Here is a 19,571-nt window from a genome sequence, read left to right on the forward strand (position 1 = left end):
AGACAAGGTGCGTTAGTTCTAAGTTACCTTCCCTAGGGATTAGATTTGCTCCTGAAGAAATGAATACGACAAAATGCGCATAATGGACCTCATTTCTGTGCATGCTGTATAGATAGTATGGTTACATATAAACACAAAACCTTTACTTTCTAGGACTGCTTTGCTAATAATTTAACAGTAGTCAAAGAATATACTACAGAGAATAAAACTCCACCCAGAAGTTTCAGTAATTCAATAATTTATTCATCTAAAAAAGTGTGTAAAAGTATATAGCTCTCATCCACAAGGTATATATGAATGACATTTAAAATGGAGGTCTTTATTATTATTGTTTCTTCTTTTTATCAAAGTCTTTTTAGTGTACTGTACCAGCGATATACTGTAGATTTAAAATGAACTTCACATTTTTTTTTGTTTTCTTTCAAATTGTTGGCTATATATAAAAGAAGCTCACTGCAAAATGCTCAGAGAAAAAAAAACAAAGAAATTCAGAACTCCCCCGAAATGTACAGCTTTTACATTTAAAAAAGGTTCTGAAATATACATACAAGCATGCTGGACATTCCCTCCTCCCCCCACCCTCTCCCTCTAGCTCAAACAACTGTAATAATAATTTTGATTTCAGCATGATTTCCAAAGTTAGAAATTAAGAAAAAAAAACTTCTTCACGCTGTAGGAAAGCCAGGGCTTGTACATTTCAGATTAATTCAGTAAAAAACTCACAAGTAAAATAATGCATATTTAAGGGAAATATTATACAGACTTTTTCACACTGAAGTACATAAGATTTTTTCTTTAAAATCTATTGCCATTCATTTATTTTGCACAAAAACATATAAATATGTCAACAACTTCTCTTAACTTAAAAAAAAATTAAATAAAAATGACACCAGATGAAAACTACTCCTTGCTGCCCTTTTTTTATTTTTGCTTAGAACTGGGTTTCTGGGGAAGAAAAGCCCCTGGATATAAACAGCCCATTTAAAAAAAAAAAGCCCCAAACAAAACAATAATTCAAAGTTCAGATGAATCCTGGGAACAAATAACCCCAAAGTGGTAAAAGATTACAAATGTCTACTTTACATTTTTTTCCTCCCCAAGTTAAATTTTTTTATACAAGTTTACAATCTTCATTTTTTATGCTCTTCAAAAGGCCTTGAGAATTTTCTTTTCTGATTAAGAAAAAATAGTACTGCAATATTTTTAAAGTCAATTTTACACTGTACACATTAGATACAAATGGTTTTGATATCTAATTTTTTTTTTACCTATACATTGCAAAGAGACACCCACATGGGTGGCTTGGAGCAGAGATTGAAATTATCCATTTACAGGTTACTCCTCTGCTTTCACCTTCCCATCACAAAAGCAATTTTTTAATATAATTTGTTTTAAATGTTACATTATCTCAAGAAAAATACTTTTTAAAATCATAGAATTTAATTTTTTTTTAACCAGAACATGAAAGTCTTTTGGAAGAACTTTAAATTTGTAGGATTTTCTCCATAGATAACTAGATCTCACAGCCCGATCCAAGTGCCCTGACCCCTCACATAAGGCAATCCATGCCTGCTGCACAGTGCAACAACAAACATTAGAAAATGGAGTTTAAATATAAACCCCTTGAAGCCTGGAATGAAGGAGTCATAAAAATACTTCAATTCACCATTAACTTTTAAAAATGGCAATCGTTTTACTAAACAAAGTAACTTTTCCACCACAGTGGCATAGCTTCAAGTACTAATTTAATGATATAATTTTTAAAAATTATTTCTTTGAAATAATATTCCTATAGTCAGAAAAAATACACCAGATTTGTAACTGATTCATTGTAAACAAAAAACATACTTTTGGATATGTACATGGACTAGTCTAGTCTGCCCCGAGCTATGGGTGACTCAGGTTTCAATAATAGTTTTCTAACATCATTAAATTCATTGGAAATATATCTCAGTCATTGCTCTACAATAGATTAACTTACCCCTTTCAATTTGCCTTTATTTTGGGCTTTAAAATGTTTTCCCTCCCCACCCCTCTCTCTTTTCTTCCATATGGTAGTGTTATCCTTCATTAAACACTGGCCACTTCTTGCTTTAACCAGGCTAAATACAGTTGAATTCTTTAAAACAGAGTATGTTCTTATCAGAAAATGCTGACACTATTAGAGTTCTGAATGTGCTCCCCTTTCGCACATGGTCTTCCTAATTTGTATTTTGATTGTTACTGTTTTTTAGCTCCATTTCTAGGTCAGAAGAGTAAGAGGTATGTAGATAAATAATCCTCCGCTGGAACAGAGCTGGGTCTTTAGGATCATCTACTGTACCTGGTCCTCTATAATTTAAACAACAAAACCTAAAAATAAATAAAATTAAAATATCTCCAGACCTTTCACATCTACATGGACAGGAAACAAATGCATGCATTCATCCCAATCCACTCTGATAGGAACTCCAGGTAGATAGAAAACTCCATTATTTATAATAGAATATAACTGGTTCTCCTTTTCTGCAAAATCCCAGTTTACGCTGTTCAAACAAAGTAACCTTTAGGCAACCCAAACTGGTCACTACAAGACTTTACGTGCAGGGCTGAAATTGCCCTTAACTGTAAATCAGTTCCCCATGCAAAAGGACATCGTCTTCAGATTCTTCCTTTTCTTTATTTCACACTGACCAGTAATTACTGGGCCTCTAAGATAACACTGGATTGAGGATACTGTATATTCACTGTTTCTGGATGGGCCCAGATTTTTGATAGAAGCTGCCAGAGATGTGTCAATGGGTCGATTAGTTTTGAACACTGCAGAAATCACATGTGCTTATGGAGGAACTGAAGCACAGCACAGGACCTCGGGCCTGCTCTGAAGAGAAGCAAAGTTTTGATTTTTGCAGACTGTGGCACATTTCTCAGGTTGAGCGGGGAATGAGCCAGAGGAATAAGTGCTTTTTTATTAAAGTATATTCATGATGGCATTGTACAACTGAGTGAGCACCACAAAGTGAACAGGAAGGCAGGAGCTGCGATCCTGAGTGGCAGGGTTACACGTGAGCCAGGACAGTGCATTGTACTGCTCCAAAACAAACCTGTAAGAGAGAGAGAGACCGAGTGATGGCACTGGAAAATTACAGTCCTGCTCTTCATGCTGTCTTTTCTAAAACATTTACTTGGAAAATTTCCAACCAACTCTGCAAGTCAGGAATATGTCTGACAAAACTAGTTTTGTCAGACAATATCGATTTGCTGGGACAAAATGTTGCTAAAAACCAGTTAGATTTCCATTGGAAACCTGCTGCTGTTCTAGGATTGATTGCTCCACAGCTGAGTCTGGTAGCCCCTGGGAGCAGCTAGGTTGCCAGCTCCAGGGCAGAGAGATTGGCAGCCTGCAGCGCCCTGGCTGGAGTTGGATCTCTTGGGTCTGGCCAGGCTCCCTGATGCAGAGTAGGAACTACAGAAGTCCTAAAAATCCCAGTTCCAGCGTGGGGCCATGCTAGGGCTTCCAGGCTCCCAGCTTGGAACTGAGTGCCTGTATGCCACCCACAACTCCAAAGCTACTTTCTTTGGAGCTGGGAGCCTGGAAGTCCTAGGATGACATACATGGTCAGCGGCCCCACCCCAGGGCTGGGGACCCTAAGGTTGCTTGTTAGGAGTCTGGATGCCCTGAGGTTACTGGCCCCAACAGTCTGTACGATGGGGCTGCTCTGGACCTGCAGAGGCTCAGCATAACTGACAGTCAATTTCACATTTTGTTTCAGAAGTGCTGTGTTTTTGATTCACAGAAACATTTTGGCAAATTTAGTTTCATTCTGATGCGGCATGAACCCAAATTTCAAACCCCCAAAATATCTTGCTCATCAAAAACAAGTGTTTTGGCCAGCTCTATTGACTTGTACACAGGCTTGCTTGTTTACTTTCTACCCTATCTTTAGGAAAAAGGAAATTGAGAGAGTCCATTAGCTTCTACTTAAAACACAAACAAAAAACCCACCAACCCTATTTCTCTGGATGGGAGAATGTATTCCCAACAAAGTCCCTGCCAGCTTGTTGACTGGTGTAGAGAACATGAGAAATGGCCACTATGCTCCTGCTCTTCCCCCCCACTCACTTTCAACTAGTGGTGGCAGTACCTTTACTCCAACAAAATTTTCCCATTCCCTCAGGAGGGATGTACGGAGGGTGGGTCTCTTGTGCACCCACAGAGGGCTGAGCACAATGCACACTGGAACTGTTAAAGCAGGGGAGAGATTCTGAGGTTCAAAGCAATGGATCCCTCAGTGATGTTCTCATAGCCTTGGGAGGGTGGGGAATGCACAGCCTGGAAAATGTTACCTCAAAACATCTGATGTAGTTTTAGAGTCGAGGGGATGGGGAACCCGTTGAGAGTTCCTTACAGAGAGAAGTTCATCAGTCTGTGCTACGGAGATATGGTGATGCAGTGAGGCCTATGGAAGGAAAGCGACAAACATAGCCATTTGCGTAACAGGTGTGTGAACAGATTTCACAAGGACCAGCAGCAATATCTCTGAGAATTTTTAAATAAGCAGATCCCACCCACTTCCCAGGACAACTTGAAATTTTGGTTAACTAGGTTTAGACTCTAGAGCTGGACATACTGTTTGTTCTCTGCTGAATCCTACTGTGTCCATATATGTTCTGTATCTCTGCAATTTCATTCTCGAATGCTCATCTGAACTGACCCCAAATTTTTATTACTGGGGGGTCAAATGTCTCTGAAAATCACACTGAACTGTGGTCCACAGTCCATAGCCACCATATATGCAAAACAGCTATTTCAAGCACTGAAAGCCAAACAGATTATGTAATGTGTTAGCAACAGGATTTATTGCACCCAATGCACTAATGAATCTAGCAGCAGAAAGTCTAAACCTACTAAATGGTTTCAGGAAGGAATCCAGAAAGTTTCTGTCTTGTCTGTGCTGTGTTTTTACTGCTGGAACTGAATCTTAATAGTTCTATTATGCATTCTCAAACCTCAAAAATTGAGGTTTAAAATGAGCAAAAAACCTTATCTTTGATCCCTGCTTTCATATCTGCTTGGGTTGTGATCTCAAATTTATCAAGCAAAGCAGAGTTGAGCCAAGCACGTACTTAGATAGAAGGTCTCCCTGGAAAACCAGAAGTGCTACAGGAGCTGGTTTGATGACTCACTGAGTTGCCCTCTTCCTTTGGTCAGTGCTGAGCCAACATCTCTTGTATAGGGATGTTGTGATGCTGGAGGTGCCACCTTTCAGTTTATAAATCTCAGTCACTTGTAATTATCAAAGCTTAATACAAAATCTATTTCCTCAGCCAAGTTTTCCCACAAAGGTACCCTTACTGACACTAACCAACACTCACTTTTCTATATTCAACAATCACCACAACCACTTTAAACCTGTCTTTTCCTGTCAGGGGAAAGAGTGCAGGACTGGTCTGTTATAGTAGAATGATGGACACCAACGTAAGAACCTATGTAGACAGAAAGACCCAGGTACTTCAGGAAAGAGTTCAAGATATTAGTTAAACTGGAAATGGGCAAGCACAACAAGACTGTCTAATTACTCTACATCTTGCTTACTTAATTACTTTGGAATTGTATTTGGGGTATATTTTCCTCATTCACAAATGTGTAGTTTTATACAATGTGGGGTTAAGAAACTGCTGCATGCCACCCAACAGGTGACTACACTTTTCTAGTAGTTGAAGCAATTCCAGTGTGTATCAGTATATGTTTTATAAAGTGCTTTGTGACCCTTTGTAATGGGAAGCCTTATATACACTGAAGATATTACATCTTAAGTAAAGATGTTGTAGGATAATAAAAATATACACTAAAGACACTAATCCACCTCTTCTCCCTGTTCATGCATGTCTTCTCCTATTTTATTACTCTTGTGTAGTTTTGTATTGTTTGGTCTTGCAGCTTTGACAAGCTGTAAAATTGTGTAATTACATAGTTCTATTGGAGATCCTGTGAAGTGTGCAGTATTTGGAAACATATACAAGCTGTAAGTCATTTACCTTTTTGTACTTTTCATTGCCTGTTTCATTATGAAAGTCTCCAAAAAGGTAATCACAGAAAAGAAACTAAAGATACTGATTCTATATCTGTCCTATTCAGGTTCTTATACTGTGTCCATCACTGTACATCAAGTAGGCTAAGTTTCTGGAACTGCTGTTTTGCTTGAGCGTCTCATTTTTAATCTTTGTGCCACAGCTGTAGCACGGAAGAATGAAAACTATGGTTTCTTCTTCCTCAGGATGACTAGGCCTTGGGAACTGAAAGCCAGGGCACCTTCCTCTAATATTACTTAATGTGGGGGTGCTTTAGCGTTTGGAAATGGTCAGAATCCATTGTGTGCTTATGAAGACCAATTCAGTAGGAAAGCAGGCAGCTGGCACACACCAAATTCCAGCATAGAGGGAGCCCCAACCTTGAGTTTCTGTAAGTGGGGGAAGAGATGCTCATATGACTGAAGATGGAGGCAAGGACCTGAGGGGGAAGAGGAAGCATAAATGGGAATGCAGCAGCCAACTGATTACACTGAAACTCAAACATAACTTTAGTTTTAAATATAATCAGTTGACAGCCCTGAAAGGCAGTACTTTCCAGGAAAACGGGGGGGTGTCTGTTTATCCTGACATTACCCCCCTCTAGGGACAGCATACTAGACAAACCTTGAGGAAGAGGGGACACTGGTTTTGTGCTTGTGGACAGGATGACCAGAACCACTGTGGAAGATTCTCAGCTTTGGCAGTTGATACAAAGTATCCTAGAGCAAGAGGCTGTTGCTTCAGCTCTTCAGGGGCTTCTCTGGAAAGAAGACGTTCTCCTTGACTCTAGAGGGAAAAAAAGGAAAAGCATCAGTAGCATGAACATTAATCAGTTCATTCCTTGTTTCACTGTCCCAATCCCTTTCCTGTCAGCACCCACAGATACTCATCCCTTGTTTACATACCCCTCAATTCTGAATCCAGTTTTGACTTGTTGCCAGTTATCAAGGTAATCTCAGACTGTGCAACACATTCCCTCTAGCTAGTCACAGAGTTTTTCAGACCACACTATTTAGCCCTAATCTCTGGTAGTGGGGTTCTCCAGATTAACAATCCAGGAGCACCTCAGGTCCCTAAGGAACAATAGAACATGATAGGTTGAAGTGAGTCTGTTCCAGGGCCTAATGGCATGAAATTAAGGCTACATACAGGGAAATGGGATTTGATCCTGGAGGGAATTGTCCTCGAAACTGGCAGAAGATAGGGGCGCTCCAAAGAAAAGGACAACTGTTTACAGGCATTTGGATGATTTATAGAGCAGCAGTGGCTGGAGAAATTGTATGGTTTCTACTTTCCCCAAATTTCATGAGTTTTCCCACATTCAGCAGAATATGCTTTCAGCATATTGCAAATTCCAGTCATCTTGTCTCTTTGGCTAATGTGAGAGAATACTAAGAGACACCCTTTTGGTTCTGTAAAAGTAATTTAGAAATGGCTGGTTTTTGTCTAAGCTGTGAGAGTTCAGAGAGAGAATAATTTAGTCTTTCAAGTTTGTAATTGTATTTGCTCTTTCAGTTACATTTGTTATCATATGGGTATGACATAAATTGTACTGACTGTTCACATTATGAAAAACAACACGTACTATATTATATTAACGGTACAAGTATCAAGTACTGTACCTACCTATATATAATTCAATAGGAGACATACCTCCTCTGTTCCATTCCTTCCTGTGTTAGTTATGACAATCAATAGTTAATTTCTAATATTTAATCAGTATTTATCTGATATAAATTGTGTCACATATGAGATACTGTTATGTTCTCTCACTCTAATCAGACATATTTACATTTGTTAATTTTAAAAAAGGCTAAAAAATCCCATTAGACAAGATTTTATAAGACCACATGATGTCAGTGCAGACATTTCAGCTCAAGAATTTTTACTTTTACAGAACAAATTTGAGATGAGTGAAAACCTCAGCCTTCTGGTCCGTTAGCTAGAATGTCTTGGCATGGAGACCCTATGCTTGCAGCTCTTACCAGAACACTATTTGATGAACACTGTCCGAGCTATGAATCCTAGGTATTCACATTGTGCCATTTTCTGGAGGATTATGGATTAGGCTTAGAACCCTCAGCTCCTCAGGCTCTGGGTTCTTCAGCTGTTAAGGCCATGATGTGGAGAGTAAGTGGGTGGCACTGGGAGTGCCCAATGCTGAACAAACTGCAACAAGCAGCATTAGCAACTAAGTTCAAATTTTCAGGCATTTTAAGGGAGAAAAATAAAGTTAGCCCATAACTGATATTGAAGTGAAGAAAATGCATTTAAACTGGATAAACAGACACCATTTTCTGTATTTTTTTCTGCTTTTATATGCACTACTGCTAGGAAAACTTTTCTCGTCTTAAGGCTTTTATGTTTAAGTTTGAATGGGTAGTGGTATTCACACTCTGCTGAACAATTAGTTTGATCAGGAAAAAGTAGCGTAGTATGAAACAATATTACAAAAATCATGCATTTTCCTGAATCAGGCTCCCCCATGTACTGGACAAAGCTCCTTCCTTTGAAAAGCTAATAAAAGTTATTAATTGGTTTCTATACAAGTTTTCTGAAGAGCTATATCAACTGTTCTCACTAGAATAATAAGACCAACTAGAGGTAAAGCAAGTTTGGCATGCTTCCATCTGTAGCTGGTCTCACTGTGGCGGGATGCAGGAGATAAATGGAATATCTGACTATTTGGTTATACATTGAATTATAAAATGATACTTTGACACATTTCAGTTTCCCTCACCCTCTTTTAAAGTTCTTTACATTACCTGCCACGCTAATGAATAATGAATAAGGAAGTTTTCTAAAGCTGATAAGAGGAGTGATGTGTGTTCTGCTCAAGAGAGGTTAATTTCAAACTGTAACTCCATTTTTAGAGGTACATTTGTTTTTAGTAAATGTTCTTTCCTATCTTTTTATTCCTTTAATAGATTCAAACATCATGACCTACAAAGTTGGAAAATATTCTAGACTGAGCCCTGTCTCAGAAGAACCTGGATTGGCAATTCATTTAATCCACCCACTTTTTGATTCAGTGGGGGGAAAAACAACCATCTGATCCCACTACACCCAAATTGGTTTCATCATGAAACCTTCCAGGGCTAGTCCTTGAAGCAGCTCTTTCTCCATCAGTAATATCTTAATCAGGCATCAAAGAAAGTTAAACTTAAGCCCATAAAGTGGTTATGCTCCGAAAGGGCTGCAGCTCACCTGGCTGCGGGCACTTGGAAAATCCAACAGCAGACCTTGAAACTGGCTGTTGAGCAATCAGGGCTCACACTGGTAAACTACAACAATCAATTACATGTTACATGGATGAAGGCTTGACCTTCCCTGACCCAGAAGGTAATGATCACACGCTGTGCTTTTTTAAAAACAAAAATTACACCTCAATTACCAGGCCCTTGTTAATGATTAAACTGAATTACTACAACAGGTTCACCCAGAAAAGACCTGTCCAGGTCTCCAGGCTCTTTGGTCAATAACCTCTTTGTGCTGCTTTTAAGCCAGTTGGATTGAGTTTTCATTGAGAGTCAATTGTATAAAGTAATTCTTTAAAAAATGCAAAAAAAATGATAATAGAAACTGAACAACTCAGTAAGTCAGAGAGAGAAACTTGTTAACTGCTGCTCAGTGGTGGGAATGGATGGCTCAAGGGTTTGGTAATAGAATATGGAACTTTTCATCTTTAGAGTTGCCAGTTTGAAAACAATTTATGGAGTGTAATTTATAACTACTTGATGGCCTTTGAAAAGTGAGTTGAATTATTAGTGTCTAATGGACACATGTCCAGATCACAGAACACCCCCCCCCCCACAATTGACCTTCTTGGAAGTCTCAGCAAGATAGTCCCATCAAGTGACAGTTGAGGCACATTGGCAGCAGGGCAATATGGCAAGCTTATGCTACTGCTGTGTCTATTGTGTGACGAAATAAAGGACTTTATTCTTCAGAGCTGTTAACCTGGCACATTTCCCCAGCTTGAAAAATCACTGAATTTTGTGTGGCAGAGGGTTTTTAATAAAAGAAACTATTCATTGTTTGAGCATAGTGCTGTTGTGTCACGATGAATTGTTAGCATCATCCAGACTCAATAAAGGGTCTGCAGTTAAGATCTTAAGGAGTGTGTTCTGGACACCATATTTACAATTTCACTGTTTAAGGACAACAAAAATGTACCGCCAGTAGCTGGGAGATGCAAGGACATTGCGTAGTTATAAAAATATATATATAGTGGGTTACAAAAGCAACAGCAAATTCATCCCCATTATCTTCAATTTATTTATAGATAAAGTAAAATTCAATCTCTGATTTTTTTAAAATAATTGTTGTGAAGCATGTTTCAGCTTTAAGTTCAACACTTCCCTAATAAAAGCCTCCCTGCTGCCACATTATAAATGCAGTGCCTGCAGTTTTTGCATGTTTGTCATGGAAAGGATTATGATGGGCACAAATAAAAGCACCATGAAGTCTCTTAAACAACTGAGAGAATGTGTATGTGTAAGACAACCCTGCCAGACTTGCTTCAAAATTATGCTAAATTTGATTCAACAATTCTTTCTCAAATTAGCAAAATTTGCATTTTAAATCACCACTGATGCTGGAACCAACGTCTCAGAAGCCACTTTAAACAGAAACAACTTAGAAGGAGCATGCACCCAGGACTATTTTTTTTCCTCAGAAAACAAAATTTGCATAAAACTCCAGCACCTGCAGAGCTTATGTTCTGACACTGGGTTTTATCGTGAGGAAAAATTGTCCACTCAGAAACCAATTCCTTTTTCTGGAGAATCATTTATGAAGACTTTGAAACTAGGCCAATATCTAAAACGATTTTCTCAAATCCAGCTCTGATGCCAGAAGCAGGAACTTGTTTTCTCTTGCCACAGAGGGCAGGACAAGAGGCAATGGGTTCGAACTACATCATAGCAGAATTAGATTAAATCTAGGAACAACAGGACAATGGAACAGATTGCCCTAGGGAGTCTGTGGAAGATCCTTGACTGGAGGTTTTCAAAAGGAGGCTGAACAGCCAAGTCTTGGATGGTTTAGATACAGCAAATCCTTCATCTTGGCAGGGGGTTAGACTAGATCACCCTGATGGTCCCTTCTAACCCTATGCATTGTGCCAAATCGTCATAATCTTTGCTTTTCATGAATACAGATGGACATCCATTCAAGGGTGTAGAATATGGCTCTGGCACAAGAAGCAAAAGCTCCTATCTGAAGCAAGTTCAACAATGACAATTAGCTATCACTAATTTTGGAGTGGGTGATATAAATAAAGGTGGAACTGGAGCACCTTTCATCTTCTCTGAGAGTATCTAGCTAACATCTTCAACTTTTTACTGTTAACTTCAAGGCTTCTTCCTCCATTAACTTCTGTCTGCAGTCAGCTGGTTAATTTTTAGAAACTACAGAAAATGCTTTGTTGGAGGATTACTTAATATGTATGTGTCTTGAGCATTACAGATCCTTACCCTACTGTGCTGAAAGTGAGATCCCACGCCAATCCCAGAAGGGGAACCAGGGGAAGGAACTGGAGAGGAATTTGGAGAAGAGTGGAGATTCCCTGTGATTAAAATTCCAATGTCATTGTCCATGTCATCTGGGAATGGGAGGTCAAACATGTCATCTGAAAGAAAGAGAGAGAAAAAGATAAGTCCCTTGTCTAACCTGTGGTACAATTAAAATAAATAAAGTCCTGTTCACTCTACTGTATGTTAGACACCAGTTCCCTTTTCCAGGATGCTCCTATTGTGACGGCCTTGATCTGTACACTGAAAATGCTGCTGAAGGCAAACAGTACATCTTTTATTATTTTATCCCACTTAGTCAGCACTTTTGATCCCAGCAGCAGATTTAAAAACAAAAATAAGGTTGACAGATTGGCTGACATCTCTGACAATCCTGCATTTTAGAGATAGTCATATACTGAACAAAAGATTTTCATGTCAAATCAGCTTGCTAGCACTCCAAATGGAAATAATTGTTAGGTTAGACTGAATTAACTCTCACAGCAGTTGATCATAGCTGCTCTCAGCAATCTAATTGTCAACAAAATATTTGAAATGCATTAAAAACTAAAATGTATTTAAGTTAGCCTTCAGCAGGTGCTGTACTTTAAGTTTTCAGTGCTACAGGCCAGATTCTGGCAGCCTCACTCACATCATCTTATTCTGTGAGTAGTCTCACTGACTTCAAGAGAACTGCTCAGAGAGTGAAGTACTACTCAATGTAAGGATAGCAGAATCTGGCCTATAGTGAAATGCAAGGTTAGAAATTAATTTCATAATTACTTCAAAATACTGCACATTATTTTGCTAAGTCTCTGATTTTTATATGAAACTTTCATTTTCCCATTGGCCCAAAATGAAAACAAAGCCTGATGAATTGCCATTTTATCTCATGAAAACTCATCAATTCATATCATTATTATACCCTGGATTAATCTAAATAATATCTGTGCAAGCCCAATGGAGGCCTGGAATATAGGATAGCTTAGAACAGAGGTTCTCATACTGTGGTTCACAGAGAGCTGGGACCTTGATTCTCACTGCTTCTACAGTCATCCATGGTTTTGTTTTTTGTTTTTAAAAAGCATCAACTTATGTTAAAGCAACTGAAAATGTGGAGAAGCTATGTTAACTGACTCCAAGGGAGGATACAGGTTCTCCCCTATGTACCTGGAGCAGGTAGAGAAGCCAGAGCCGAGTCAGAAGTTGCCAGTGATAAATCATAATCATAATCATAATCTCACCGTATGAGGAGAGATTAAAGAGGCTAGGACTTTTCATCTTGGAAAAGAGGAGACTAAGGGGGGATATGATAGAAGTCTATAAAATCATGAGTGGTGTGGAGAAAGTGAATAAGGAAAAGTTATTTACTTGTTCCCATAATATAAGAACTAGGGGCCACCAAATGAAATTGATGAGTAGCAGATTTAAAACAAATAAAAGGAAGTTCTTCACTCAGCGCACAATGGAATTCCTTGCCTGAGGAGGTGTGAAGGCTAGGACTATTACAGGGTTTAAAAGACAACTGGATACCTTCATGGAGGTTAAGTCCATTAAGGGCTATTAGCCAGGATGGGTAAGAAATGGTGTCCCGAGCCTCTGTTTGTCAGAGGGTGGAGATGGATGGCAGGAGAGAGATCACTAGATCATTACCTGTTACGTTCTCTCCCTCTGGGGCACCTGGCATTGGTCACTGTCAGCAGACAGGATACTGGGCTGGATGGACCTTTGGTCTGACCCAGTGTAGCCATTCTTATGTTCTTGTTCATTACGCCCCCTCAACTCCCCGCACACACCTCCAAAAAGCATGACTTAGTGCAACAGACAGTTAAAATACCTAAATACTTCCATAATACTTTGCCATTTATGCATTTGCTGTAGGTACCTAAGGACTGTGGCTAGACAGCAAATGGAATGAGATAACCCATATAATCATAAAAAGGAGGGGAGCTGGTCCATAAAACATACTCTTAAGATGTGGTCCAAGCTATGAAAGCTGACAAATGCCAAGCTTAGAGGATTTTAGAATTTGTTGGAAAAAATAGGTCAACATTTTTGTGAAAAATGTATCCCTTTTTTAATCAAAAATTTTCAACCAGCTCTAGAGGGTTTGCATTGGTACATACAGCCTTTCACCTGCAAATCAATGGTTTGAATAGGTTATGACCAAAAGTTGTTATATTATGTTGGTTCAGTGGCTTAATGAAATTTAAGTGATGGCCTCAGTCCAGTTCTTAGTGGACTGACGTCCAAATCACACAACAGCCCCCATGAGTTGCAGCTTTTCCTGTCAGTCTTACTGCAGAAGCTAAGGACTGAATGGACACTGAGACCATTTGCTCTTTTTTCTAGAGAAGTCCCTCCAAAACAGAATTAAGTCACATTAGCGAGATGAGAAAACCTGAACTCCAGTTGATCATGTTCAATCTGTTCTGTTGCTAAAGAAAGTTCACTTCCCTGGATTGTCAATCCATTTTATTATTTTCCTTAATTTATTTTTTAAATAAAGACACCTGAATAGTTGTTATTTTTGGGCTCCAGCCTTATTAGCTAATAAAAATATTTTAAAAGAACAGCCCGTTTAAATCCAAGTTTAGATAACTTTATTATGCCCAATTATTGTTATAGCTCTGATAAGTGGCATCATATAGTTATCTCGGCACTTACGACTTCTTGGTACAAGGGACAGGTAGAAGAAAAAGAAGAAGAGGTTACTTGTACAGTAACTAGAGTTCTTCGACATGTTTGTCCTGATAGGTGCTCCATTTCAGGTTTGTATGCCCTCCACATGCCTTTTATCAGAGATTTTTGGTAGCAGTACCCATTTGGTCTGCACCTGTGCTCTAGACACCTTTGTCCCCCATACCAAGTGTAAACAGGGCAGCATGGTCAAACTACCCTCAGTTCCGTCTGTACCACAAAGTCCCGCGAGACAAGATTCCAATGCAGAGGGAAAGGAAGGAGGGTAGTAGAGCACCCACAGTGACAAACACCTTAAATGATCTCCAGTTCCTATACAAGGTAGTTAACCCTTCCTTCTTTATATCTGTATGGCTGCTCCACTTCAGGTGACTCCTTACCAGTACACCCTGCAGGAGGTGGGAACTTCGGAACCAGATTTAAGACTGATAACAGAACTGTAATACCAAAGGCAACATCTGCCCTAGATGTGTGCACTAAAGCATCGCATTTGGAGAAGTTGTGAACGGAAACCCAAGTGGCAGCTCTGCAAATTTCCGCAATTGGTATATTTTTAACCGTGTCATGGAAGTACACTGACATCTGGTAGAAATGTTATTAATTTAGGAGGGGCTGAACATTAACAGACTCAAAACAAGAGAGGATGCAATCCAAAACCCACTTTGAAATTCTTTGGGTGAAAGTCATGGATCCTTCAGCCCTATCTGCAAAAGAAACAGTCAGAGACTTTCTGAAAGGTTGGGTTCTATCCAGACATAAGGCTAATACCCTTCTAACATATAATATATGGAGGACAGCTTCCTCCTTGGTCTGATGGCTTAGAGAAGAAAACTGCATATTGAATGAGCTGGTTGGCATGGAAATCTGAGGATACCTTAGGTAAAAACTTGTGATGTGACAGAAGGGATATTTTCTCCTTGTAGAAAACTGAAGGGGGGATCTACCATTAATGCACTGGGATATTGGTGGCAAAGGAAAGTTTCATCAAACAACTTTAAATCCCAACCACAGTGAGCTCTCTGGTATCTGGGAAACAGTTAATCAACTCTTTGAAAACCCCTCCACATGGGAATGGAAGGCACTAATAGCCTCTAAATGAACTTGAACGGAAGTCTTGACTTCTTCAAGTCCAACAGGTAATCCAGAACAGCTGAGAGGGAAGAATGGACAGGTGACAACGGTCACTGGATACACTAATGATGAAATCTCTTCCATTTTTGCTGGCAAGTCTTCCTAGTTGAGTCTTTTCTGCTGTTTAATAAAACTTACTGCACCTCTCTCAAACAAGAGACTTCTACCCTAGAGAACCATCAAGGAACCAAGCCCTAAGCCACAGAATGTTCAAATCAGGGTGAAGAACTGGACCAATGCAACTCCTGAGTTAGCAAGTGGGAAATAATTGGAAGCTATAAGGCTGGGTCAGAAGTGAGGAGAATCAGCGAAGGAAACCAAACTTGAATTGGCCAAGTTGGTACAATTAGAATAACCTTTGCTCTGTTTTTCTTGATCTTGTTTAGTACTTTGAATATCAATGGTATCAGGTGACAGACATAAAGGAGGAAGGCTTCCCTCATGGATTGATGGCTTATGCATCCTTTAAAGCAAAGTTTATTGCACTTTCTGTTTATGGTGGTGATAATGACTCCACACGTTAGGAAAATATGTTTGAGGATCAGGCTGTCTGATGCCCACTCATAATCTTGGGAGAAGTGCCGGCTGAAATAATCAACCATGGTGTTTTTATTGCCTAGAAGATAAGAGGCTGAAATGAAAACGATTGGCTATGCACTAGGTCCATAGCTTTATTGCTCCAGCACAAAGAGAAAGAGATCTCCCGCCTCCTTGGTGATTTTTGTAGTACATCTATCTATGTTGGCTGTCATGATCTTGATGGATAGACCCTTGATTATTGGAAGGAAGTGAATGCAGGCACACCTGACCACCATGAGCTCCAGGAGACTGATGTAGAGAAGGGTCTCCTGGGCAGAACTTTTGCCTTAGACAATCTGTATGGAGATGAGCTATCTATCGCTTGAGGAATGCATCTGAGGTTATAGGGACTGTAGTGGGAAGTTCAATAAAGGAAACTCTGCACAGATCTTGGATGGGTCCTCCCACCAACTGAGTGAATGCAGAACTCGATAAGGAAAGGACACCAATTTGTCAAGACTCAGTTTGTTTGGACTGTAGATGGTTCTCAGCTTTGGAAGCAGTGTAGGTGCAACCTGGTGTGTAATGTGGCAAAAATGCAAGCTGCCATAAGACCTATATGTTGAAGACGACTTTTGACCATTGTTTGTGGGCTTTGTTGACACTGGAAATCAGACTTGTCAGTACTGTAAATCCGACAGTAGCTAAGCCCTGGATGTTACGGCATCCAGAGATGCCCATGTAAACGGATTTTACTGAACTGCTGTCAAAGTGGACTTTTCCACATTGAGTTGGAGTCCTAACCTGTTGAATAGGGTCACAGATTTCCTTACCGCAGAGACAATTTCATTGCATGATTAGCCCCTAAGGAGCCAACTGTTGAGGGAAGGGAACACCATTATTCCACACTAACATAGGTGAGCAGCCTCCACTGCCAGGATCTTCAAAAAGACCCTTGTGGATGAATTAACCAAATGGGAACACCCGATACTGGAAGTGATTCTGGCTGACCATGAAGCAGAGGAATCTTTTGTGAGATGGATGTACCACAAGGTGAAAACAGGCATTCTGAAGGTTGACTCTAAATGATGGAATTATAGTTGCAAAAGTTACCATCCTGAACTTTTGCACTTTGATGAAAGTATTCAGCACCCTGAGATCTAAGACCAGTCTCCATCTCCTGTTCTTTTTGAGAACCAGAAAGTACTTGGAATGAAAGCCCTTACCTCTCTGTTGGCAGAAACCAGTTCTATGGCTCCGTAGAGGAGGGAGAGTATTTGTGTCTCAATAAGTGTTTGTGAGATGGATTTCTGAAACAGGATGAGAAGGGGTTGGGGTGGAGGGAATGGAGGTAAAGTAGATGAATAACCTGATGCTACAACCCCCAAAACTCATCTGACAGATGTAATCTGCTCCCATGAAGACCGAAACCAGTGAAGAGAGTCTGCAACAGTTGGGAGAAGGTGGACAGAATAGTGCAGTTCTAGATTCTGAGTTGGGGCTGTTCTTGACCATCAACCAAAACATCAACATTGACATTTAGATGACAAGGAAGATATAGCAAATGTTTTCTTTTCTGAAACCCAGGCCTCTTAGATGGTTCAGAAGACCTAGGGAACTGAGCTGGGTGGAATCTTTGAGCAGTCTGTGACCTGCTAAATTTTCTGTTGTTCACAGATCTGTAGAGCCCAAGAGATGTGTGGCCCGCGACTCCTTGAGAATGTGCAAGGATTCAACAGTGGACTCACTGAAGAGCTTAAGTCAATCAAAAAGAAGGCCTTCTACAGTGTTCTAGATTTCCCTTGGGAATCTTGATGTTTGCCACCATGATGCATGACAACTGCTGTAGAAATAGATCAGGCTGCTGTGTCCTCTCCATCAAGGTCACTGCTAAGAGCTGAACCTCTGTGATTATCATCTGAAATTGTTCCCTATTTTCTAGAGGGAGATGTTCAATAAACAAATTACATTTGCTATAGTTTGTGTGATTATATTGAGTAATCAGAGCTTGATAATTAGTGGTCCTAAACTGTAACATCGTGAAAGAGTAGCTCTTGTGACCAAAGAGATCTAGGCATTTTTGGCCCTTATGTGGCACTGCTTTTAAACAAGTGACAGACACCACTGGTTTGGTCAATGCAATGTACCTCTCTACAGGCATGCATGCCTAAATTTATTCTTCCAGTTTATCCTGAATCTACTCTTGAACATCCATCTTGAACAGATGTTGCACTTAGTTGGGATATGCATGTCTCCCAAACAACAAATACAAGAAAGACCATCACTGACCAGGACAGATTCCTGGCAATGTTTGAATCCCTTGGGAAACAGGTTTACCCTGGGTAAATAACTATTAAGAGGAGGACATGGGGCATGGGAGGGTTGTCTAAGGAAATAAACCCTCTAGATAAATAAAAAGAAAAATTCTAAATCGAGATTAAACTAAAAGTAGAGCTACACCTAAAACTAAACAAACCAAGAAGCTATTTCTAGAGCAATCTAGAAGTGGGGACCGCAGTACACTCTGCCTCAGACTGCGGCAGTTTGTCCACATTGCTCTCTATACCTCTGTACAAGGCACGAGAATGGCTAAGAGCACATGTTTGGACTGAAGCAGAACATTAACTGCTTTGGAAAACTGTTACTACTACTAATGTTGTTGTTACTCCTAATTCTTGGAACCACCTTGTAAGCCTGGACCTGGCATTGTCAAGACAGGTCATCCATAAGGAGGGGAAAAGTGGCTGACTGATAAGCCACATTAAGGGTATTCTCTGAAGCACATAGTTGGGGGTTGAGTTCTGCCAGGCCAGGTTTGCTTGCTCTGTAGAAACTTCTGTGGATTATGGGTTCTAAATTGGTTTTGCTTAAAATCCTATGACAAATGGTAATCTGTCTCTTGTTTTAAATAATAATTGCTGGTTGTTTGCTAAACTCAATTGAGTCTGTGTGTTCTTCTGCTCTTTCTAGCTTTAAAGGGAAGTGCTAATAATACTTAAAGGTCTTAGAGAGACTGAAACATCAGTTTTGCTTACAGCTCTCAAAACAGGATTGACTTATTTTAATTCAGTTTGTTTATGTTAGTATGTGGGAAGTGACTAAAAAGATAATAGAGAGAAAACAAGTTAACTCTGTACAAAAAGTACATTCTCATTGCTCAGTCATTTGAAACACAAGTTATGAGGCCAAGGCTTGTTCAGATGATGGAAAGTTACCAGTTTAAAACACAGAGCAAAATGTTACTTTCAATGTGGCAGTATATTTTAATGATATTTTTCATATCCAGATTTTGCAGGAAGCAGAGACATTGACAAACATAATGACGATAATTACTACATGCTTAAAACTTCCACTAAAATCCTCTGTTTTCGGGGGGTGGCAGGTCAGGGAGAACAGAGGAAGCCAAAATAAAGATTAATTAGAAGAACAGCCAGTTTTGTTTTAAAACAGAGTGTAATAGCATACATTTCTAGGTAGCTTAAGTTAGCTTAATAGTATACAATTAATAGCAGGGATATAACTCGCTAAACTCCATTTCTAAACTTGTGGTGGCTGAATAGACTGATTCCACTTGATCTGAATGTAAGGGATTTAATTGCAAAGGGGAGACTTTTTGTCTTGAACAACTAACAGTAATTTCAAGCTGGGTTGCTAAGT

General features: G+C 39.6%; 1 protein-coding gene across 4 annotated transcripts in view; it reads right to left on the bottom strand.

Annotated features, from left to right (window-relative positions):
- Positions 1-221: 221 nt before the first annotated feature.
- MED13L (mediator complex subunit 13L) overlaps positions 222-19,571 on the bottom strand; it is a 415,135-nt gene continuing 395,785 nt past the window's right edge. For 3 of the 4 annotated variants that reach the window (XM_038373355.2, XM_038373354.2, XM_043497783.1), the window contains exons 28-31: positions 11,529-11,683; positions 6,676-6,837; positions 4,327-4,439; positions 222-3,083 (exon numbers count right to left, since the gene is read on the bottom strand). In XM_038373355.2, the coding sequence (XP_038229283.1) occupies positions 2,951-3,083; positions 4,327-4,439; positions 6,676-6,837; positions 11,529-11,683 (563 nt within the window). In that variant the 3' untranslated portion in view covers positions 222-2,950. Of the gene's footprint in view, positions 3,084-4,326; positions 4,440-6,188; positions 6,491-6,675; positions 6,838-11,528; positions 11,684-19,571 lie in introns of those variants that run through there. The other variant, XM_038373357.2, reaches the window with a different exon arrangement.

This window comes from Dermochelys coriacea, chromosome 15, assembly GCF_009764565.3.
Source record: "Dermochelys coriacea isolate rDerCor1 chromosome 15, rDerCor1.pri.v4, whole genome shotgun sequence".
Taxonomy (NCBI): domain Eukaryota; kingdom Metazoa; phylum Chordata; order Testudines; family Dermochelyidae; genus Dermochelys; species Dermochelys coriacea.